Source organism: Panulirus ornatus, chromosome 52 (genome assembly GCF_036320965.1).
Source record: "Panulirus ornatus isolate Po-2019 chromosome 52, ASM3632096v1, whole genome shotgun sequence".
Lineage (NCBI taxonomy): Eukaryota > Metazoa > Arthropoda > Malacostraca > Decapoda > Palinuridae > Panulirus > Panulirus ornatus.
The window spans coordinates 10229749-10249650 of NC_092275.1; the positions used below are offsets into that span (position 1 = coordinate 10229749).

At 46.8% G+C, this 19902-nt stretch overlaps 1 protein-coding gene across 2 annotated transcripts in view; it reads right to left on the bottom strand.

The window, feature by feature from the left end:
- The window catches only part of LOC139765054 (myophilin-like), a 113539-nt gene extending 93847 nt beyond the window's left edge, over nt 1–19692 (bottom strand). For both annotated transcript variants that reach the window (XM_071692139.1, XM_071692138.1), the window contains exon 1: nt 19490–19692. In XM_071692139.1, coding sequence (XP_071548240.1) covers nt 19490–19540 — 51 coding nt within the window. In that variant the 5' untranslated portion in view covers nt 19541–19692. The remainder of the gene's footprint in view (nt 1–19489) is intronic.
- Nucleotides 19693–19902: the final 210 nt, after the last annotated feature.

A 19902-nucleotide genomic window follows, 5' to 3' on the forward strand; every position in this document is an offset into this window, starting at 1 on the left:
TCTCTCTCTCTCTCTCTCTCTCTCTCTCTCTCTCTCTCTCTCTCTCTCTCTCTCTCTCTCTCCTCCCACACCACAGGGGCCAGGCCCGCACCACCATCATCCTTTATGACCCTTCTGCGCTACCGCTCACAGGATGAACATGGGGAGCATGACACACTTGCCGGGGTTACCGACACAAATCGTTGTCACAACCTGCGATGGAAGTTACATAGAGAGAGACACCACACACACGTCACAGCTGAGCCATCAACTCAGCCGCTTTCTCTACTAACATCACACGTGATGTACGTGTTCTCTTAAGACCTCTTTGGCTGCAACAATGGACGAGATGATCAGGGTGTTGAAGACCTGCTAACCTCTGACACAGTGACCCCCCCCCCCCCCGCCTTCCACCACTACCTCCACACGTGCCTGGGTTGTAGGGCTGTCCAGCGTTACCACACAACCAGGAAGCGGTAACAGTAAATCTAGTTGGAGTGTTGAAGAAACGTATGAATTATCATACTTCAGACAATACCTACAACATACTCTCTCTCTCTCTCTCTCTCTCTCTCTCTCTCTCTCTCTCTCTCTCTCTCTCTCTCTCTCTCTCTCTCTCTCTCTCTACATACTAGCACTTCCTCATTGTAAATATTGTCCGTAACGCAAGTCCAATTCAAGGGATTCGCGTATTTCAAACCACTTGTCCAGTTCGAACAATGCGTCTAGTTCGAACCACTGGTCCAGTTTGAGCCTATGATGCAGCCCAAGCCTCTAGTCCAGTCCGAACTACTCTGTAAGTTTCAAGATATTTTGTCTCAGGGGAAGACCACTGTGTTCTCTTCTGAGCTTTGCAGGACCACTTGACGGGAAGGTGCATGTCCTTGACGGCCTCCCCACATGGTGCTGACCCCGGCTACCGCCTGCTGAATTGTCGTCTCATCAATTAGTGTAGCAGACCATCCAGAAGGTCCAGGCGACAGGTCGATTAATATCGCAAGACGTAGCCAAGATAGGCAGACACGCGAGGCACTGAACTCAACAGAACAGGTTCCTAAGACGGTCAGCCAAGGCTACACTGCTACAGGCTACGAGCTGTAGCCTGGCACGGGTAACTCACGCCTACACTACGACAGGACATGAGATGTAGTCTGCCACAGGTAGCCCAGGTTACGCTGCTATAGGCCGAGAAATGTAGCCCGGCACAGTCAGGCGCGTGTAGTGCACTACTGCACTGCCTGTACACATTCAACACACCCCTGAAACACCTCCCCCTCCCCCCTAACTACACACACACACACATATTAAAAGAATGACAACAATGCCTCTACTCACTCACTGCCACTTCTTGCACACCTCATCAACATTGCCTATCTTTCCCACCTAACACCCAGGACTTGAGAGGCAGTATGTAGGCTCATGTTGCCATGACCCGAGGGACAGCATGTAGGCTCATGGTGCCATGACCTGAGGTGGCAGTATGTAGGATCATGTTGCCAAGTAAATTTTAGGTCCTACCTTACCTCTACTAAATTCCCTTATTCCTTACCTTCGTACTTGCAAGCATTTTTCATGTTCATTTACCTTTCTGCATTATTTCCGTTCTACGCCGACCTACTCACCTCTCTACCCGTGCACCCGACTCCATGTTCACATTACCTGAGGAAGAGAAGAGAGAAACGAGAGATTAGCAAACAAGGTAAAAACTCTGAGACCGAGACATTGGTATCGTATGCCACAGTTGTTGTCGTGGGGCGTGGCACAAACCCGCTTACGGATATCAGGTTCCCTCCTTCCTCTGCGCCGTACTTTGGCAGCATTTTAGGACATCTGTCATCATGGTGCGCCTATGCCCTTACCCGGCGGGTGTTTTTTTGAGGCATTACCAAACTGTGAAGTACGTGGGACTACGCTGAGTGTCTGGTTGTCGTCATCCATCGCTACCTTGACCGTGGAGCCTCCGCCAGTGTTACCACATGGGTGATACTCCCTACTAACTAACATTCCGATTCTCTGCAGCTCTGCTTCATAATATATGCCAGCCACGCTCCCCTACTGTATATATCTACAGTCTTGATGTGTCCACTCGCTCGGAGGACTAGTGGTAACATCTCCAGATCCAAGTGTTTCGTCTAATAGCTACGGGATCGTTCTTTTCGTCGTCTGCTTACTTTGCCCTCATTACTATAATCATGATCATTTCTTGACAGTTTCTTGTGTCTGTATGAAGTAGTGACTAATTTCCTGCAGCCAGTAGGCACCATCACCTTACGTCAGGCAAAGTACGAAGGTCACCAATCCAGGTAAACTAGTCATTCTGATCGCTAACCGGTTCCCCGGCCTTGTGCTACCCTTACTTTAACACAAATCATCCCCAACTTACTGTTATGAGCTCCGCTGGCCTTGGTCCCTGGTGGGGATGAACAAGAGATAATCAGTTTCTGTAGTGCGTTAATGGAATACTGGGACACGTTACCGGGACTTGGAAACATAATGATTAACCTGATGAAGGAAGATTTTCAAGGCATAATGATGTTACATAAATCAATAAGGACATATGTCATCATGCTCCTAAGACCGTCACTGCTAAAAATAAACAAGATGAACCACACTAATGCACCATCCCAAGTCTTGCTTACACCTTAACCCTAACACAGAACCTCATCCACACACACTTTACTCTCATCTCCAGCCCCTCCTGAACTTCTCAAAAAATAGTATTGTAAAGCGGCGTCATGCCTCTCCCCCCCCCCCCCCAACCCTCACAAAGAAAACAATCCTCTAAGCTGTATTATCCCCCACGAAACTTCTACAAACCACTCCCACGCATCACCACGCCACGCTCTCTCATATCTTTCCCTGCAAAAACATCCTTTAAACCCGTACTCCTGCCGACCTCACTTCATCTAAAAACCTTGTTCCTCCGCTCCCCCCTCCCCCTCCCCCAACTCCTCTCATGACATGAACAATAAAAACACAGACATACGTCTTCTGATATCCTCTTACAGGGTTCCCAACGCCACTGTTCCTGAAGATCTAGTATGTCAAAAAGGAAGCCATGCTGAGGTGCAGCGCATAATGGTATGTTGGTGTGCTATGTGCTCCAACCTGTCGTAATTTGTTGGGAAGGACTGCATGCTGATGATGTACTATGTTAGGGAGAACAGCGAACTAACAGAGTATGTGGGGAGAACAGCGAGCTGATGGAGTATGTTGGGGAGAACAACGAGCTAATGGAGTATGTTGGGGAGAACAGCGAACTGATGGAGTATGTTGGCAAGAACGGCGAACTGATGGAGTATATTGGGGAGAACAGCGAGCTGATGGAGTGTGTTGGGAAAACGGTATGTTGATGGAGTATGTTGGAAAGGACAGTGAGTTGATAGAGCATGTTGGTATGAGCGGTGTGTGTGTGTGTGTGTGTGTGTGTTGCGGTGAGGAGGTGTAGTAGTGAGAGCATGGTAGAGAGAATATATTGACGACTAATCAAACTGTGAAGGGTGATGAGAAATGATGGTGATAGTAGGAGAGAGGGAGTGTGACTCTGGGAGTGGGGCAGTGTGACTGTGGGAGTGGGGAAGTGTGACAGTGGGAGTGGGTTGGAAGGTTCATGGTTAGTGTGCATCAACTAACGGTGAAAGGGTTGTTTATGAGTTCATTTCAGGTCAAAGGTCATTGTGAAGAGATTATATAACAATCATTGACCCCAGTGTACAACACACTCCAGCCACTGTGACACTTGTTCACGAACCCAGCAACCTCACACGTGGCTTTGACCTGGGTTCAGTTGGAACCTTTTGTTAAACGAATTAACCAGATGCTCTAACGAGGAAATACTCGGCCTTTAAGAGGGCAAACTCGCCTTTTTAGCCTCACATTAACTAACTTTCACGACATTAGACGGAGCAATCCGACTTGGAAGAGCCTTCGGCAGGGCGAGGGGGTTAGCCGGAATGTGGGTCGAGTATGACTGCGTTCGTGACACGAACAACAAACGTGGCTCACGAACGGCGAGACACCAAGGTTTAATTTACACGTCGTGTTCAGATGGAAGGTGTTAGATAACGAATGACAGAGTGGGAGTGGATTGGGAATAATCTAGTGTGAGTGAGGGTGTTTGCTTGGGGTGGGAGGGTTGGAAAGGTGAGGGGGAAGAGGAGGGATGAGAAAGGGGAACTTTGTTTACACATCCACAACTTGTCGCACTTTAAGTTGGGGTGGCGACCTAAAGGCACGTCCATGTCGTGGACAGAGCCATTGCATTTTCCCTTCCAAACACGACCACGTCAGTTCCAGGGTCAGATCCATTGCACGTTCCCTTCCAGACTCAACCACATCAGTTCTATATCAGCGCAGTTCGTCTGGTGCAGACAGCGATCACAGACGTTGTGGTACTTAACGTAGCCCAGAAGTTATAACACGTAGCGGTGGATGGCTTTGGATGTGTCTCCTGGCTGAGGTAAATCTTATACGTATTACTACGCCCCAGACTCTTACCTCACTGATCACTCAGTCAGATGGTATGATTCCCAGTTGGTTGAACCCCAGGGGGCACCACTAACCCTCTCCTTCCTACCTGACCCACCCCGAGGAGGTACCATTTACCCACTCCTCCCCACCAGACTCACCCTCAAGAGGCACCACCTCCGCCATATCACTCCAGAGAGCACCGGTAACCCACTCCCACCCCTGGGGGCACCATTAACCCAACACCCGACAGTCTCGTGGTTTCGTAATATATCCTGTGACCATCACAGCTTAAGCGGCAACGCCGAGGAGAGGGAGGTGATGGAGGGAATTGTGACGGCGGGAGACGGAGGGAAGGTGAGGGAAGTGACTGAGGGAGATGAAGGGAAGGAGAGGGAGGTGATGGAGGGAATTGTGACGGTGGGAGATGGAGGGAAACAGAGGGGAGTGACAGAGGGAGATGGAGGGAAGGAGAGGGAAAGACACATGTGGGGCATGATGAGGTCGTCGACCAATACTTCTGTCATGGTAATTACGACCACTTAAATCACAATACTGACGGCCATTGTCGTAACACAGACCCGCCCATGCTCACCAGATACTACACAAGGACTTGTTTATAAAGTCTAACTATCTATTTATCTACGCATGCATCTATCTATTCACCTACCTATATGTATATCTATTCCCGTGTGCCTTGGTGAAGATAAACGTTGCAGACCTGGGAGCCCCAACCCCAGTCCCGCAGGCTGACATAGGCCAGGGACGGCCAGTCCCCTAGGGCCAACTTCCTGTCTAGTGTTATCCAATTATAGGTTCCACTAGGAATAAAAACCTGATCCTGAAAACCCAAAACCAGGCCTCAGACGGTGAACACATATACATGACTGAGTTATCATGACCTATGGTTCGGAGGAAGCCATGACCTTTTATACTAACGTATAACCAGTTTGTATATCATCACAGTGCAAGAGTGACGGTACACGTACCGCAGGGAGAGTGACGGTACACGTACCCCAGGGAGCGTGACGGTACACGTACCGCAGGGAGCGTGACGGTACACGTACCGCAGGGAGCGTGACGGTACACGTACCGCAGGGAGCGTGACGGTACACGTACCGCAGGGAGCGTGACGGTACACGTACCGCAGGGAGCGTGACGGTACACGTACCGCAGGGAGCGTGACGGTACATGTACAGCAGGGAGCGTGAGGGTACACGTACCGTAGGGATCATGACCGTCCCGTACTGAGCATCATAATCGACCCGTGATAAGCATGACCTAAGACCCAGACTACACACACCCGCAGGTTGTGGACAACAACAACAATGTGGAACACACTTGGTACCCAGGAAGCCATGGGAGAAGCTCCAGTCATCCCTCGATATACACAATGAACAGATCTTATTACCCCGCACACACACACACACACACACACACACACACACACACACACACACACACATACAAGATAAACTATTCTAACAATACACACAGACCGTACAGATTGCCACATACGAGTTTGCCCGCCCTTTCTAAATACGTGTTCAGCTTTGGCAAGTCTAATAGATATAATGACGGTAAAAGGTATAATGATTATATGATCAATCATAATGGTTGTGGTGAGAGCAGAGATCGTGCAGACTAAAATGATTATGGTAACTGTCATGACTATGAGTTAGAATCACTGCACTGGTTATAAATATTGATTACTGGTGATAATAACAGGGATAATGACCTCATTAATTACACACACAGGTCTCCGTGGTGTAGTGGTTAACGTTACTGACCAAGAGTCAACATGGGCCCGCCCGGAATCGGGGACGCATAGATCCAAATCCTGGGCGCGGTAGTCGGCCCATAGCCAACCCAGATGCTTATCTTCCCCTTGAGACTGGTCGATAAATGGTGCCTGGCTAAAGCTGGTGTGTGTGTAAATAAGGAAAATAGATAAATAACCGTTTACTGGATTCAGGCAGCGAATCGGCTGAACATACACAGTTGAGGCAGTACAGATATTACAGAACTGGGAAGTCATGATACTAATTAACTAATCTTGTACGAGCTTAAGATTAGGATGACCTGGATATTTACACACTCTGGGATGAGCATATGTGTGAGGTACATCCACACAGCCAGGGATGTTTAACAAGAGTATGGTTTATAATTATTCACATGACTGAACGTTAAGTGATGAATGGTTACAGTAATACAGAAACTGACACACCACATACCTGAACTCAGAGAAAACTGACTTGTTTACTTGCCTAGCTCTGCACATGTTCAAAAGCTGTTCATAAAATTCATAATGACAGGAGTAAGACTGTTCGTATAACTATCTGTACAGCTCTCATTGGAACAGATCGGCTATGGAAACGAACGGCGATGCGTTGTGGGGGGGGGTGGGTGTGTGTGTGTGTGTGTGTGTGTGTGTGTGTGTGTGTGTACACGCGTAGAAGACATGATGGATTCATACAAGGTTAAGAGACGGAGCAACACAAGTGTAAAACTCTCTTCCCGTAACACCCGAGTCGTTATCTACACACACACACACACATCTTCCTTCTCTTGGTTACTTCCATTGTTTTATCTTCCCTACAATCCTTCATCCCTGTTGTTATATTACTGTCCCCCTCTCCCCGTACCCCTGTTATAACAAGGAGGAACTGCCAGTGTTGCCTAATTCTATTCGTTCACTGTAATTGGTCGTCCGCCCTTTCTACTGTAGGGCCTGTTTGTGACAAACGGTAGTACAACGGGCGAGAATCATACAACATACTGCATCACAATACATCAGAAAAGAAGCAGGTTACAGGAATCTTAAAATAAATTTCGCAAAACATTCAATATATCAAACGATCACTTCTGTAAAAAATAACTAACTTTAATCTTTCTAACTAAAAGAAATGATTACTGTAAATAACACTAAGTCATTAACCATTCACTTGCAAGTAACGGAAGGGCAAATTTATTCAATCAGACGAAAATCGTGTAATTTTTGTGCGGTTGACCAAACCGGCGTTGCATTACACATAACACGGCCAACATTCAGTAGAAATCATTACCAGTTTTACATGACAACCCCAGCTGGGAGCATGGCACGGGCGAGACCCTTCCCTAAACCTCAAAACAGACATATTTGAAGTAAGTAGACCAGAGCAGGTAAGCACAAGTAGAAACATTGCCATCACGGAAAAATGCACAAGGTAAATCATGTATATGGAGAAGGTAATGAGATTACCAGATGTCGTATTTGTTAAACTACTGCTACGTCATAGGTACTATTGGCGCGTTGGCCTATCTGGAGGTATCAATCATGGGGACCAAAGATTTTGTACACAAACAAGAAAACTATATCTTAGAATGTGGAAAAATAGTGTCTTTTAAGGAGAGGTCTAAACACACCCTGCAAAGAAATGTCACAAGACCTTATTGTTAATAACAAGGTTCCTGAAAGTCGAAGGTTGAGTCCAGCCGGTAAAACGTACCAAATGAAGGACTATATAATGTATGTAATGTAGTTTACGTAAGGAACCAATTGTGTAACAATTAATAAGTTTTGTGTATGACATATTTTCATAAAGTTCATAAACACGAACAAATAGGAGTTGGTGAAGGTCAGATGAAACCGGTTTCCTCTGGTGTATTATCCTTCATCTGGCGCTTCCACTGGGTTCAAGATTATTGGAATATGAGGAAAAATGTGCAAATGACAAGCAAATGATCAATAGCCAATAGGGATTTCGAGGTTAACTTCAATATATATTCAAAATTAAGTATTATTTGAGAGGTTCAGGGGAGAAATGAGTATATGGCAACTTTACACCAGAGACTCGACAGAAAACGAGCGTCAATAGCCCAGGGTTGATAACAGATGGGGAAATCCCAAGACATCTTACCTGTACTATCATCTCCACCATAAATATATTTCAAACATAAACACTAGACGACAAAAAGAGTTCAAAACATTTAATAAAAGACGACAATGAGACTTTAAACCTACGAAAATGAAATTTTGAGTGAGTAGGTTGGCTAGAGGTCCTAGATGCGGGTTGGGCAAGAGTGAAAGTGGGGAAGTTCAGGCGAGCCACCGGCGGCGCAGCACCGTGTGCACTTGGAGACCAACATCTGGAGACTCATCTGTATTATCTAACGACAATTACTACTTCCTGGGCCTAATAATCACGGCTGCATGACGTAATGCCTTCACGACTTTATAATATAAGGTGCTATTCATGGCAGCAGGCAGAGGAATGGTATAAAAAACACAGATGCAAAATAAACAGCGAAGATCACTGGACTACCAGACAGAGAAAGAAGGCTGGCACTGGGTCAGACGCTGGGAAATGGATTGGCGCTGGAACTTCAAGGTCATAGCAGAAATAGGTCAAGCCGTGGGTAAGGTTATACCATTGACACATCTGCGCACTGACCCTACATTCCTACTGCGCATGAATGAAAGAGTAAAAGCTGTTTTTCCTTAGCAACAGTGAAAACAACTATGTATAAAAAAGGTTATGTTCATGTATGATTGTATGTATGCACTGCGCATGTATAAAAGTTGTATTATAAACCACTCTGATGCACTTGTACACTGAGAACATAAACACACACTCCTTTACACACTTGTACAAATAAACACAAGCAGCTGACCACTCCGGGGGCTTCGTGCAAATTCATTTATAACTCTAGAACTGCTGAGTAGCGCCCTGTTAATGCTGTGTAATGTTCTGTTTTATCAATGCTGCGTTCTGTTAAATATTGTCTTGATAATGCTGTGTAAAGCTGTTAACAGTGTTCTGTCTTGATAATGCTGTGTAGTGCTATGTTAATGCTGTACAGTGTACTATTTCATTGAAGTTGTGCACAGCTATGTTCATGTGTACAGTGTACTGCTTATTAAATGCATTATCAATAGTTTTAGTACTCTACTTTGTTAAATGCTGTGTGGTGACCAGCAGGCTGTTCGTAAGGCTGAACTAAGAGGGTAAGGCTATGTGTTTTTAATCAGATATACTTGGTGACTGAATAGCGCTATACTCCAGCCGAACGTAAAGTGGAACACAAGATAAAAACTGCGAAAATCTGAGCTACAGTGATGAGCTAGGATTAACTTCCTTCAGTTTTAGGATTCATTAACGGAAAGCCATGGCAACTGAAGACTTTGTGTGGGGATTAACCTATAGTTTTAGGGTGGATTACCTTTTCTTTAAAGTAGTGGAACTGTTGACAGACATTGTTAACACTGCATATATGACCTTGTGGTTCTCAAGTAAACACGAAATGGTGGTTCTGTACAAACCCAACAGGTGGTTGTGTACAAACCCAACAGGTGGCTTGTGTACAAATCCAACAGGTGGTTCTATACAAACCCAACAGGTGGCTCTGTACAAACCCAATATGTGGTTCTGGAACAAACCCAACAGGTGGTTCTGGTACAAACTCAACAGGTGGTACTGGTACACACACAACAGGTGGCTCTGATATCCAACAGGCGGTTTAGGGACAACATCGAACTGTCAATTCGACCGTGAAAAACTGTCTCTAGTGATTGTACTGGGCGATACCTTACAACCACTTCTATTTAGTGTACAGGTCTGTGTGCCTGACCACCACTGCTATATACTGGGTGGGTGTCAAACCTGACCACCACTGCTATATACTGGGTGGGTGTCAAACCTGACCACCACTGCTATACACTGGGAGGGTGTCACTCCAGCTAGTCACGTGAACTGCTACACTTGGAAGCAAGCTAAACCACTGTGGTAACTGAGTCCTAATAACCAGAGCAGGATAGCTTGATCAAGACGTCAATTTCAGGATAACTGAGTCATCATGATCACCATTACATGATAACTTCACCATCATCATCATCAGTACAAGATAACTCAGTTATCATAACCAGTACACTATAATTCAGCCAAGCTGGCTGGTGCAACATAACTCAGCCAAGCTGGCTGGTGCAACATAACTCAGCCAAGCTGGCTGGTGCAACATAACGGGGTGAGCGTCCAGCCCACACCTCGCCTCTGACGTCATCATTTCCGGCGTCGTAGCTCTACTGTCTTGGAGAGTAGGACCTACAACCTACCTACATACCTGCCTACGAGTACATACATACGACGAGATCTTACCACTAGGCAGAGCTAGCACATGGTGCTCCCTGGGAGAGAGAGAGAGAGAGAGAGAGAGAGAGAGAGAGAGAGAGAGAGAGAGAGAGATGAACGTCTCACTCACATGTCAGACCACAGCCGTCAGCATGTCAGCTCAGCTGGTCCTTCTCCCATTTGTACAGTGTGAACACCAGAGGTGTACACAGAGTACAGTGTTGTGTACAACCCTCCTGCATGTGGCGCATCATCAACCCGCCCGCCTGGTCGTGGTCAAGACCAACGTGAGTGTCGCTGGCACAACACTGGCTGATCAGCACACTGCTTATATCACTGACGTCACTTCCTATGGACGGCCAGTATGGTGTCAGCACGTTACACACACACACACACACACACACACACACACGCACATGATAATTACATCAACTGAAAGTATAGAAGAAACTTTGAAGTACATCTCCAGTAGGGTGGTAGAGGAGGTATCAAGATGTGCTGACCTCCTCTCGTCTCTCATCAACCATCAGTCAACAGTCTGGAGGAAGCTACTGTCTTATTCTCGCCACCGTCACCTCCTCCCACCTGATATCCCTCCTCCCCGAGTCGTAGTCCGACACTAGAACTACCTCGAACCCATAATGACAGCTACAACAACAACCCAACCTAAATGTTGTGATCAATATAAACAACCAGTAGTAACCTCCATATAGCCTGTCTGGTAATCATACTGTCATAATCATGCATCTTCACTGCTCATTTTCAGCCTATATCTACATTTGATTAATTAAACCTTTAATTATCACAATCATTACTATCATAATTGCTATATTATCATTATTATTACAATTATCATTATCATTATCATTGTTATTATCATCATCATTTTTATCCATATGATATTACTATTATTTTCATTACAGCTATCATTATCATTTTCATTATTACTATCATTATTATCATTATCATTATTACTGTAATTATAATCACTATTACTATACCAAGCGGTTGTCAGCGCCAACGTGGATGGTGTCCGGGGCCTTCCTGACACCACCAGAGGAAACGTCTTGATAAACTTATCACCAGTGGACCACAGGTCAGGGTGACACCACTGCCACCACCACTACCTCCACCTGCACCACTACCACCACCTGCACCACTACATCCACCTGCACCACTACCACCATTACCTCCACCTGCACCACTGATGCCACTAACATCACCTGTACCTGTACAGAGTGAACCAACCTCTCCTGCTGTCGGCACCTGTGGACGTGTGAATGACTCCTCTCTCTCTCTCTCTCTCTCTCTCTCTCTCTCTCTCTCTCTCTCTCTCTCTCTCTCTCTCTCTCTGACACTGAGAGATAAGCAGGTTCGTCACAGTACATCAAAAACCACAACTAAACAACAACGAACCGTGGAACATCATTTTACCTTCCTAACTTTCCTGTTGTCTCTCCTTCTTGATCATCCCTCCCGTCCGTCTACCGTGGACGTGCCTCCCTGTCTGCTCCACACGTGACACTTCTACCACGGCTCTCATAAGCGGTCTGCTCCCCCCCACCCCCCTAACCCTACCCCAACAAGGGTCGACCCAAGACAAACGCCTGGCTACTTCTTCCCATAGTTTGTGTGGTGGGACCAGCCACACGAAGCCTGACCGTTATATCACCTCCTCTTTTATATTTTCGGCGAATCCGTGGAATTTTCTTCCTTCCTTTACCTCTCCTTCGTCCTAAATCCTTCCCTCCTGTATGAGTCCACGAACACCTGAGCAATGATGCGTCTTCCTTCATATCCTTCATCCAAGATGGCTAGGGAGCAGTATGCTCCTGCCAGTGTCTACGTCCGTTAATAATAATATAAATAAATAAATAGATAGTTTATTTAGTCAAAATTTCTTCTCAAGTTGGTCAGAAGTGGTCACTAACACCTGTGAGAGGATGTGTCCAGCACGCCATAGGAAGTGCTGATAACCCCACTCAACTCTCTCTCTCTCTCTCTCTCTCTCTCTCTCTCTCTCTCTCTCTCTCTCTCTCTCTCTCTCTCTCTCTCTCTCTCTTCTCACCTATCGTACAGTTCTTGCTCCCACATTCCCACACCACAACTTATCTTCCTTACTCTCACAGTACAGATCTCAACTGTACATCCCACACTCTCACTCCTTACATCCCGCCACGCTCGCCATCTCTCACAGGCCAGGTGCCAGGTACTCTCACCTCTCACTACCTAATCCTCTCACATCTCACAGGCCAGGTACTCTCACCTCTCACTATCTAATCCTCTCACATCTCACAGGTCAATTCCCCCTACTCTCATTACTTAAAAACTTCACCACTGAACTTCATGCCTTCATTATCAGCAAACCTGAAGTGAAGTCTCGTAATCTCAGATATTTCTGACGTGTTGTTCTGGGTCTCAGATACAATCAGTTCTACTCAGATCTGTGAAATGTATTTCCATTCATCATAATACCACATTTATTATGCAATTGCGCTCAATATCTGATATCTGTACAACTTCCAATCTCTGTTATCACTTTCACAACCCCACCACATTTTCTATACGTTTCATTAATAAGCATAAAGTTCGTTACGAGTTAATGTTGATACAGAACAACAATGATGGATTAGCTATTCTATGAGAGTTAACACCACATATTACCACTAATATCAACACTACTAAGTACATAATACTACACATAATAATATCAATATTACTACGTACATAATACTACACATAATAATATCATAATTATCATTCAAGAGTAAATCAGTAAAAAGAAAATACTTTCATTTACATTAATGATTATAAGGAATCCAATATGGTAGTATAGCTACGAAATCCAACTGTCATACTGTAAACTAAATTTCTATATAAATATAGACAGTGTAATGGGTGTATCAGCAGACCACACGCAAACTGCAGGCACCCCACATAGTCAGCCATATATTCAGCACGCACCACACACAGTCAGCCCTACACACAGCAGGCACCACACACAGTCAGCCCTACACACACAGCAGGCATCCCACACGGTCAGCCCTCCACACAGCAGGCACCACACACAGTCAGCCCTCCACACAGCAGGCACCACACACAGTCAGCCCTCCACACAGCAGGCACCACACACAGTCAGCCCTACACACACAGCAGGCACCACACACAGTCAGCCCTACACACACAGCAGGCATCACACACACAGTCAGCCCTCTACACAGCAGGCACCACACACAGTCAGCCCTACACACACAGCAGGTACCACACACAGTCAGCCCTACACACACAGCAGGCACCCCACACAGTCAGCCCTACACACACAGCAGGCATCACACACACAGTCAGCCCTACACACAGCAGGCACCCCACACAGTCAGCCCTACACACACAGCAGGCACCACACACAGTCAGCCCTACACACACAGCAGGCATCCCACACAGTCAGCCCTCCACACAGCAGGCACCACACACAGTCAGCCCTATACACACAGCAGGCACCCCACACAGTCAGCCCTACACACACAGCAGGCACCACACACAGTCAGCCCTACACACACAGCAGACACCCCACACAGTCAGCCCTACACACACAGCAGGCACCCCACACCGTCAGCCCTACACACAGCAGGCATCACACACACAGTCAGCCCTCCACACAGCAGGCACCACACACAGTCAGCCCTACACACACAGCAGGCATCCCACACAGTCAGCCCTACACACACAGCAGGCACCCCACACAGTCAGCCCTACACACACAGCAGGCACCCCACACAGTCAGCCCTACACACACAGCAGGCATCACACACACAGTCAGCCCTCTACACAGCAGGCACCACACACAGTCAGCCCTACACACACAGCAGGCACCCCACACAGCCAGCCCTACACACACAGCAGGCACCCCACACAGTCAGCCCTACACACACAGCAGGCATCACACACACAGTCAGCCCTACACACAGCAGGCACTACAGTCAGCCCTACACACAGCAGGCACCCCACACACACAGGAGGGGAGAGTTGCGTGTAGATGAGTAAGGAGAGTGGCGGAGGCAGGGTAATAATGGCACGTCTCACGGACATGCCAGCATCCTTCACACCACCTCCTCCACCTGCCACACCTCCCTGACCTCCTCCACCTGCTACTCCACCTGGAGGGTTAACTGTGTGTCCAGCTTCGTGTATGGACGTGTGAGGACGTTGTAAATATTATCTTTAGTACAAATGTGATTATATGAACGTCCGTAAATCTATACGTAAATGTGTATACGAATCCTGAAGTTGTATATAGCTAATTCTTTACTTACTGAATAACCTAAACCAACAACACTGGAATGAATGAACAAAGTGAATGCGTAACTGTTTCACTGACGTATTTTCAATCTTTACCTAAACTGTGTAAACAAAATATCAGGACAAAACGTAAGATGCAGGTGGTAAAGAGTTAATCCAGGTCACATTATCATCTATCATTAAAATTATATCTAAGGATCTGCTCTACGTTGATGGGACGACCAGGGTTGAGGGAACACCTGATGATCAGGGAAAGCTGTGAAGATTGCGTCTGGCAGGGGAAGACACGAGCCAGTCGGTGCTGTTCATCACGTTGTGTTCTCTGTCTGACGAAATCAGTATACTGTCAACCTCACTGACCCGTGGAACTATCAGGTCTCTCTCTCTCTCTCTCTCTCTCTCTCTCTCTCTCTCTCTCTCTCTCTCTCTCTCTATCTATCTATCTATCTATCTATCTATCTATCTATCTCTCGCTCCTCTACTTGTTACAGCCGTAAGTTATCTGAGAGTAAGAACTGACTGTCATGGCAGCTAGAATTCTTTGGATAAGATTATCGTTAGTGTGGCAACATGCACCTTAATAAGACACGCGTCATTCCTTCTGGAAATCATTTCTGGCGGAAGGATTTATCAGAGGCACAACCGACTGCATCATTCCCCAGGAACTTACGTGTGACGTAGGCAGTTAACAAAGATAATCAGAGCGTAATCCGTTTAAGGAGATTGTGACGTAAGGATTATTATAGACACTCAGAGCACATTACCTGAGGAAGTTTCCTTGTGACACCAGGAGAACATAGTAACAACGTGACAACCCCTACACTACAGCATACAACAACTCCCACACTACAGCATACAACAACTCCCACACTACAGCATACAACAACTCCCACACTACAGCATACAACAACTCCCACACTACAGCATACAACAACTCCCACACTACAGCATACAACAACTCCCACACTACAGCATACAACAACTCCCACACTACAGCATACAACAACTCCCACACTACAGCATACAACAACTCCCACACTACAGCATACAACAACTCCCACACTACAGCATACAACAACTCCCACACTACAGCATACAACAACTCCCACACTACAGCATACAACAACTCCCACACTACAGCATACAACAACTCCCACACTACAGCATACAACAACTCCCACACTACAGCATACAACAACTCCCACACTACAGCATACAACTAACATACTACAGCATACAACAACTCCCACACTACAGCATACAACTCCCACACTACAGCATACAACAACTCCCACACTACAGCATACAACAACTCCCACACTACAACATTGAGTCCTCAACACGAGTGCATCATTCCTACAACGCCGACCGAACACTACCTCTGGGTCGGGTACCACGATCACGTGCCGAACATTGACAATAATACACGACATCACAGGCAGGTTGCAGGCAGACTAATGTTAACTAGCGTCTTACTGATCTAAGATGGTTCAGGGTGTTGTTGATCTGAGCTGGTTCAGGGTGTTGTTGATCGGAGATGGTTCAGGGTGTTGTTGATCTGAGCTGGTTCAGGGTGTTGTTGATCTGAGGGGGTTCAGGGTGTTGTTGATCTGAGATGGTTCAGGGTGTTGTTGATCTGAGATGATTCAGGGTGTTGTTGATCTGAGGTGATTCAGGGTGTTGTTGATCTGAGATGATTCAGGGTGTTGTTGATCTGAGATGATTCAGGGTGTTGTTGATCTGAGATGATTCAGGGTGTTGTTGATCTGAGATGATTCAGGGTGTTGTTGATCTGAGGGGGTTCAGGGTGTTGTTGATCTGAGGGGGTTCAGGGTGTTGCTGATCTGAGGGGGTTCAGGGTGTTGTTGATCTGAGATGATTCAGGGTGTTGTTGATCTGAGGGGGTTCAGGGTGTTGTTGATCTGAGGGGGTTCAGGGTGTTGCTGATCTGAGGGGGTTCAGGGTGTTGTTGATCTGAGGGGGTTCAGGGTGTTGTTGATATAAAAAAAAACTGGACATTAACCTGACCTAAACAATGTTGATCTTTGATGGAAGTAATGATCAATATGTTTGAGAGAAATCATATATTTTTCCATGTCATGGATTACAGTGGTAGACACCGTCAGGGATGGGAATGGAGTAGCGAAGCAGTGAGCGAGGCGGGTGGAGACACTGCATGAGGTGAACATAATGCTATGTCAGCAGGATCCATCCACCACACCGACCCTCGCTCCTGACGTATCCAGTTGACACTCTCCCTCACAATCTTTGTACTCTCAGTCAAGTGCTGACGCTCCCAACTTTCTCCTTACTGACAACCTCTCTCCCTCCCTCCCCTTCCCTTTACTTACTCACATTGTTTACACATATCCTTTTACAGTCCTGACCACTTCGAAGGACAGACACTCCAAATCGTGACGCCACTCTACTCCAGCCAACCCCCCCCCCCCCCACCTCCTGAATTACTGTCATCACAATGACTCACACAGCTCACCTCCCCCATCATTTCTGAGAGTCCTGACGGTCATTTCCTACACTCTGACACTCCTGACCAATGCTGACACTACAGTGTGTCTTGCAGCGCTTCATGCTGACATCACTCACTGCTGACGCTGTTATCAGCTCTCAAGCTCAGCAGGAAGGATCCGTCCAATAAGTGTCAGGACTCTGGTAATACGGCCGCTCCTCGCCAAGTTTGTTATCCACATATTAGTCTGTCAAGAACTTTTCCTCCGTCTGTCCCCTTACCTCACAGCAGCGTCCACGAACGCGGGTCTTCCCTCGCCGTATAACAGTAGAACAAAATGCCTAAATCCCAGTGTTACTGGAACACCAGAGGTCACCCAAAAGGAACACGTACAGAAGTAGGTCAACACTCCAACTGTCCTTGCAATGTACGGTGACCCCAATTTCTCGAAGGGTCCTTTGAGGTTCCCGTCCTTGATCACTATTTACGGAACCTCCAAGTCCCCTCTGCAGCATCCCTTCTCACACGTACATCCACAACTATAGTTAAATATTCACTAACACATCATCATCCACGAAAGTGGAAAAACGTTCGTATAAACAATAGGTGGCACCTCTTGACCCGGTGGCCGACCGGTCGCATATCACCCTAGTCCCTCCCTGCTTGCCCTCCCTCTCCCTCAGCCCAGCCTCTCTTACACCTACAAACTAGATCAACTCTCTCCTCTCTCATCTCTCTACAACTCTGGCGCACTGCTGTCAACCTTATTCGAAGTTACTGCCCGGCGGAGTCAACAGAATGGCGCCTCTGTCCAAAGTGACGAGGTCTGGGCGTGGCCAACATTCTAATGTCATCTAGTGAGAACTGGCAACATTCTACAGATTTTTGTGCGATAAGACAAACTGTCAGACGGACACACAACACTTTATCTTGGTATCACATCCGGGCTAACAACCCTTTGACTCATATTTTTTACGCTTGCAAAAGCTGTCAGCGACTCCCTCTGGTATGTCTCGTTCGAAAACATCGACTCTCAGTAACCTCGTCATGTTTCACGAACGTAAAGAAAATCTGCGTCAGAATATGTTCAATCCTAAGCTAGGCAGCTAAACTTTGAGCTATTCTAGAGCAAGCGTGAGGAGATGAATATTCTATTGATATCATCAAATGTTGTAACGAAACCTTAGCCGAGGCCGAGGTGGGAGTGGGTGTACGGAGAGGAGCAGTTGTGTGGCTGCCCTTGATGAGGGCTGGGACGAAAGATGCAGGACCTCCTCGCCACACCTCACCTGCTGCTACTCCAACCTCCGACCATTCACTAACTCGTGTGAACATCGGTTCTCCATTTACGGCACAAGCTGATGGTTCTTATGGTCTGTCGAGCCTCAGGAAGGACATTCGAATGCAGTTCGAGAGGGAGAGAGAGTTGCCAATTGGTTCATTCATACGAGCGATGTGAACAGTGGTTCCTCACGTACTCGTCGGAAAGTTCCTAGAACACAGCTTTGCCGGTGTCATCACTACAACTGCTCTGTTTGGCTTGTTAAGAATGATCAGATTGATCGACGCCAAAAATCTATATCATGTGAATAAGAATACATTTTTAAAGTGTATGAAGCTGTGTCAGAATACTCCGAACGCCTCATTACCATCTAATACGTTCGACAATGACTGCATTGTCCAACATCCTCTCTACTGTACGGGATGAAGGTTAGCTGGTACGCGACCCTCTAGCTGTGTGGACATTGCTTGCCCTTCACCATGCCCGCACGAGGGCACCACATGCTATGCACCAACACAGTGCTAAGCGCTTCGTCAACATGAACAACCAAATCGTCACGTTCAGCCAAACCGCTCACAGATTAGCGGCAACAACCACCGAGTACTGCTGAACCTCCACCACGGAATGTTACATTGTTTACACCTTTGTTTCTGTGTATCGTAATTCTAGTCATGATAACAACACTTAAACAGTAACATAAAATCAAAGTTTGATTCGCTGTGTCACAGTGAGCGACAAGCTGCCTGGATGAGTTCAATCAACAAGTGTGTGAGACAATCAACCACCTACCCGGGCGGTGAGGGCTGCCTCACGCTCCTAAACCATCAATATAACACTAATAAAATCCCCACCCAAGTTCTGACTCCCTGACACTTAGGGACAGTGGCCTACCTTCATTTGACACTCCCTGCTGAGACCGTAGGAAGGGCCGTGGTACGCCATTTTATATAATATAAACACCGGTTTTATCCAGGGAGGGAAGCTAGCCCACGGGTGAGGCTGGAGCGCGCGTGTGCACTGTGCGACAGACAACTGGCGAGTGATCGCGTTCACACCCCCAACCCCGTCCTCCCGCCCCGCAGCCCCTCACTTTCACAGGGACAAACCTACCTAATATGGCAAGGCCGGCCGATGCCAGCTGTTAGCATTTACCTCGCTCTTTTATATTAGCAGACTCCTTGTGCTAGTGTGGCCACCGCCTTCTGCTGGCTTTCAGAAATCTAGGAGGGAAAGCAGCAAGAAGGAGAATGTTTTTGTAAGGGTAAGAGGGTTAGGCTTCTAGTAACATCCACACGGGGCACTCA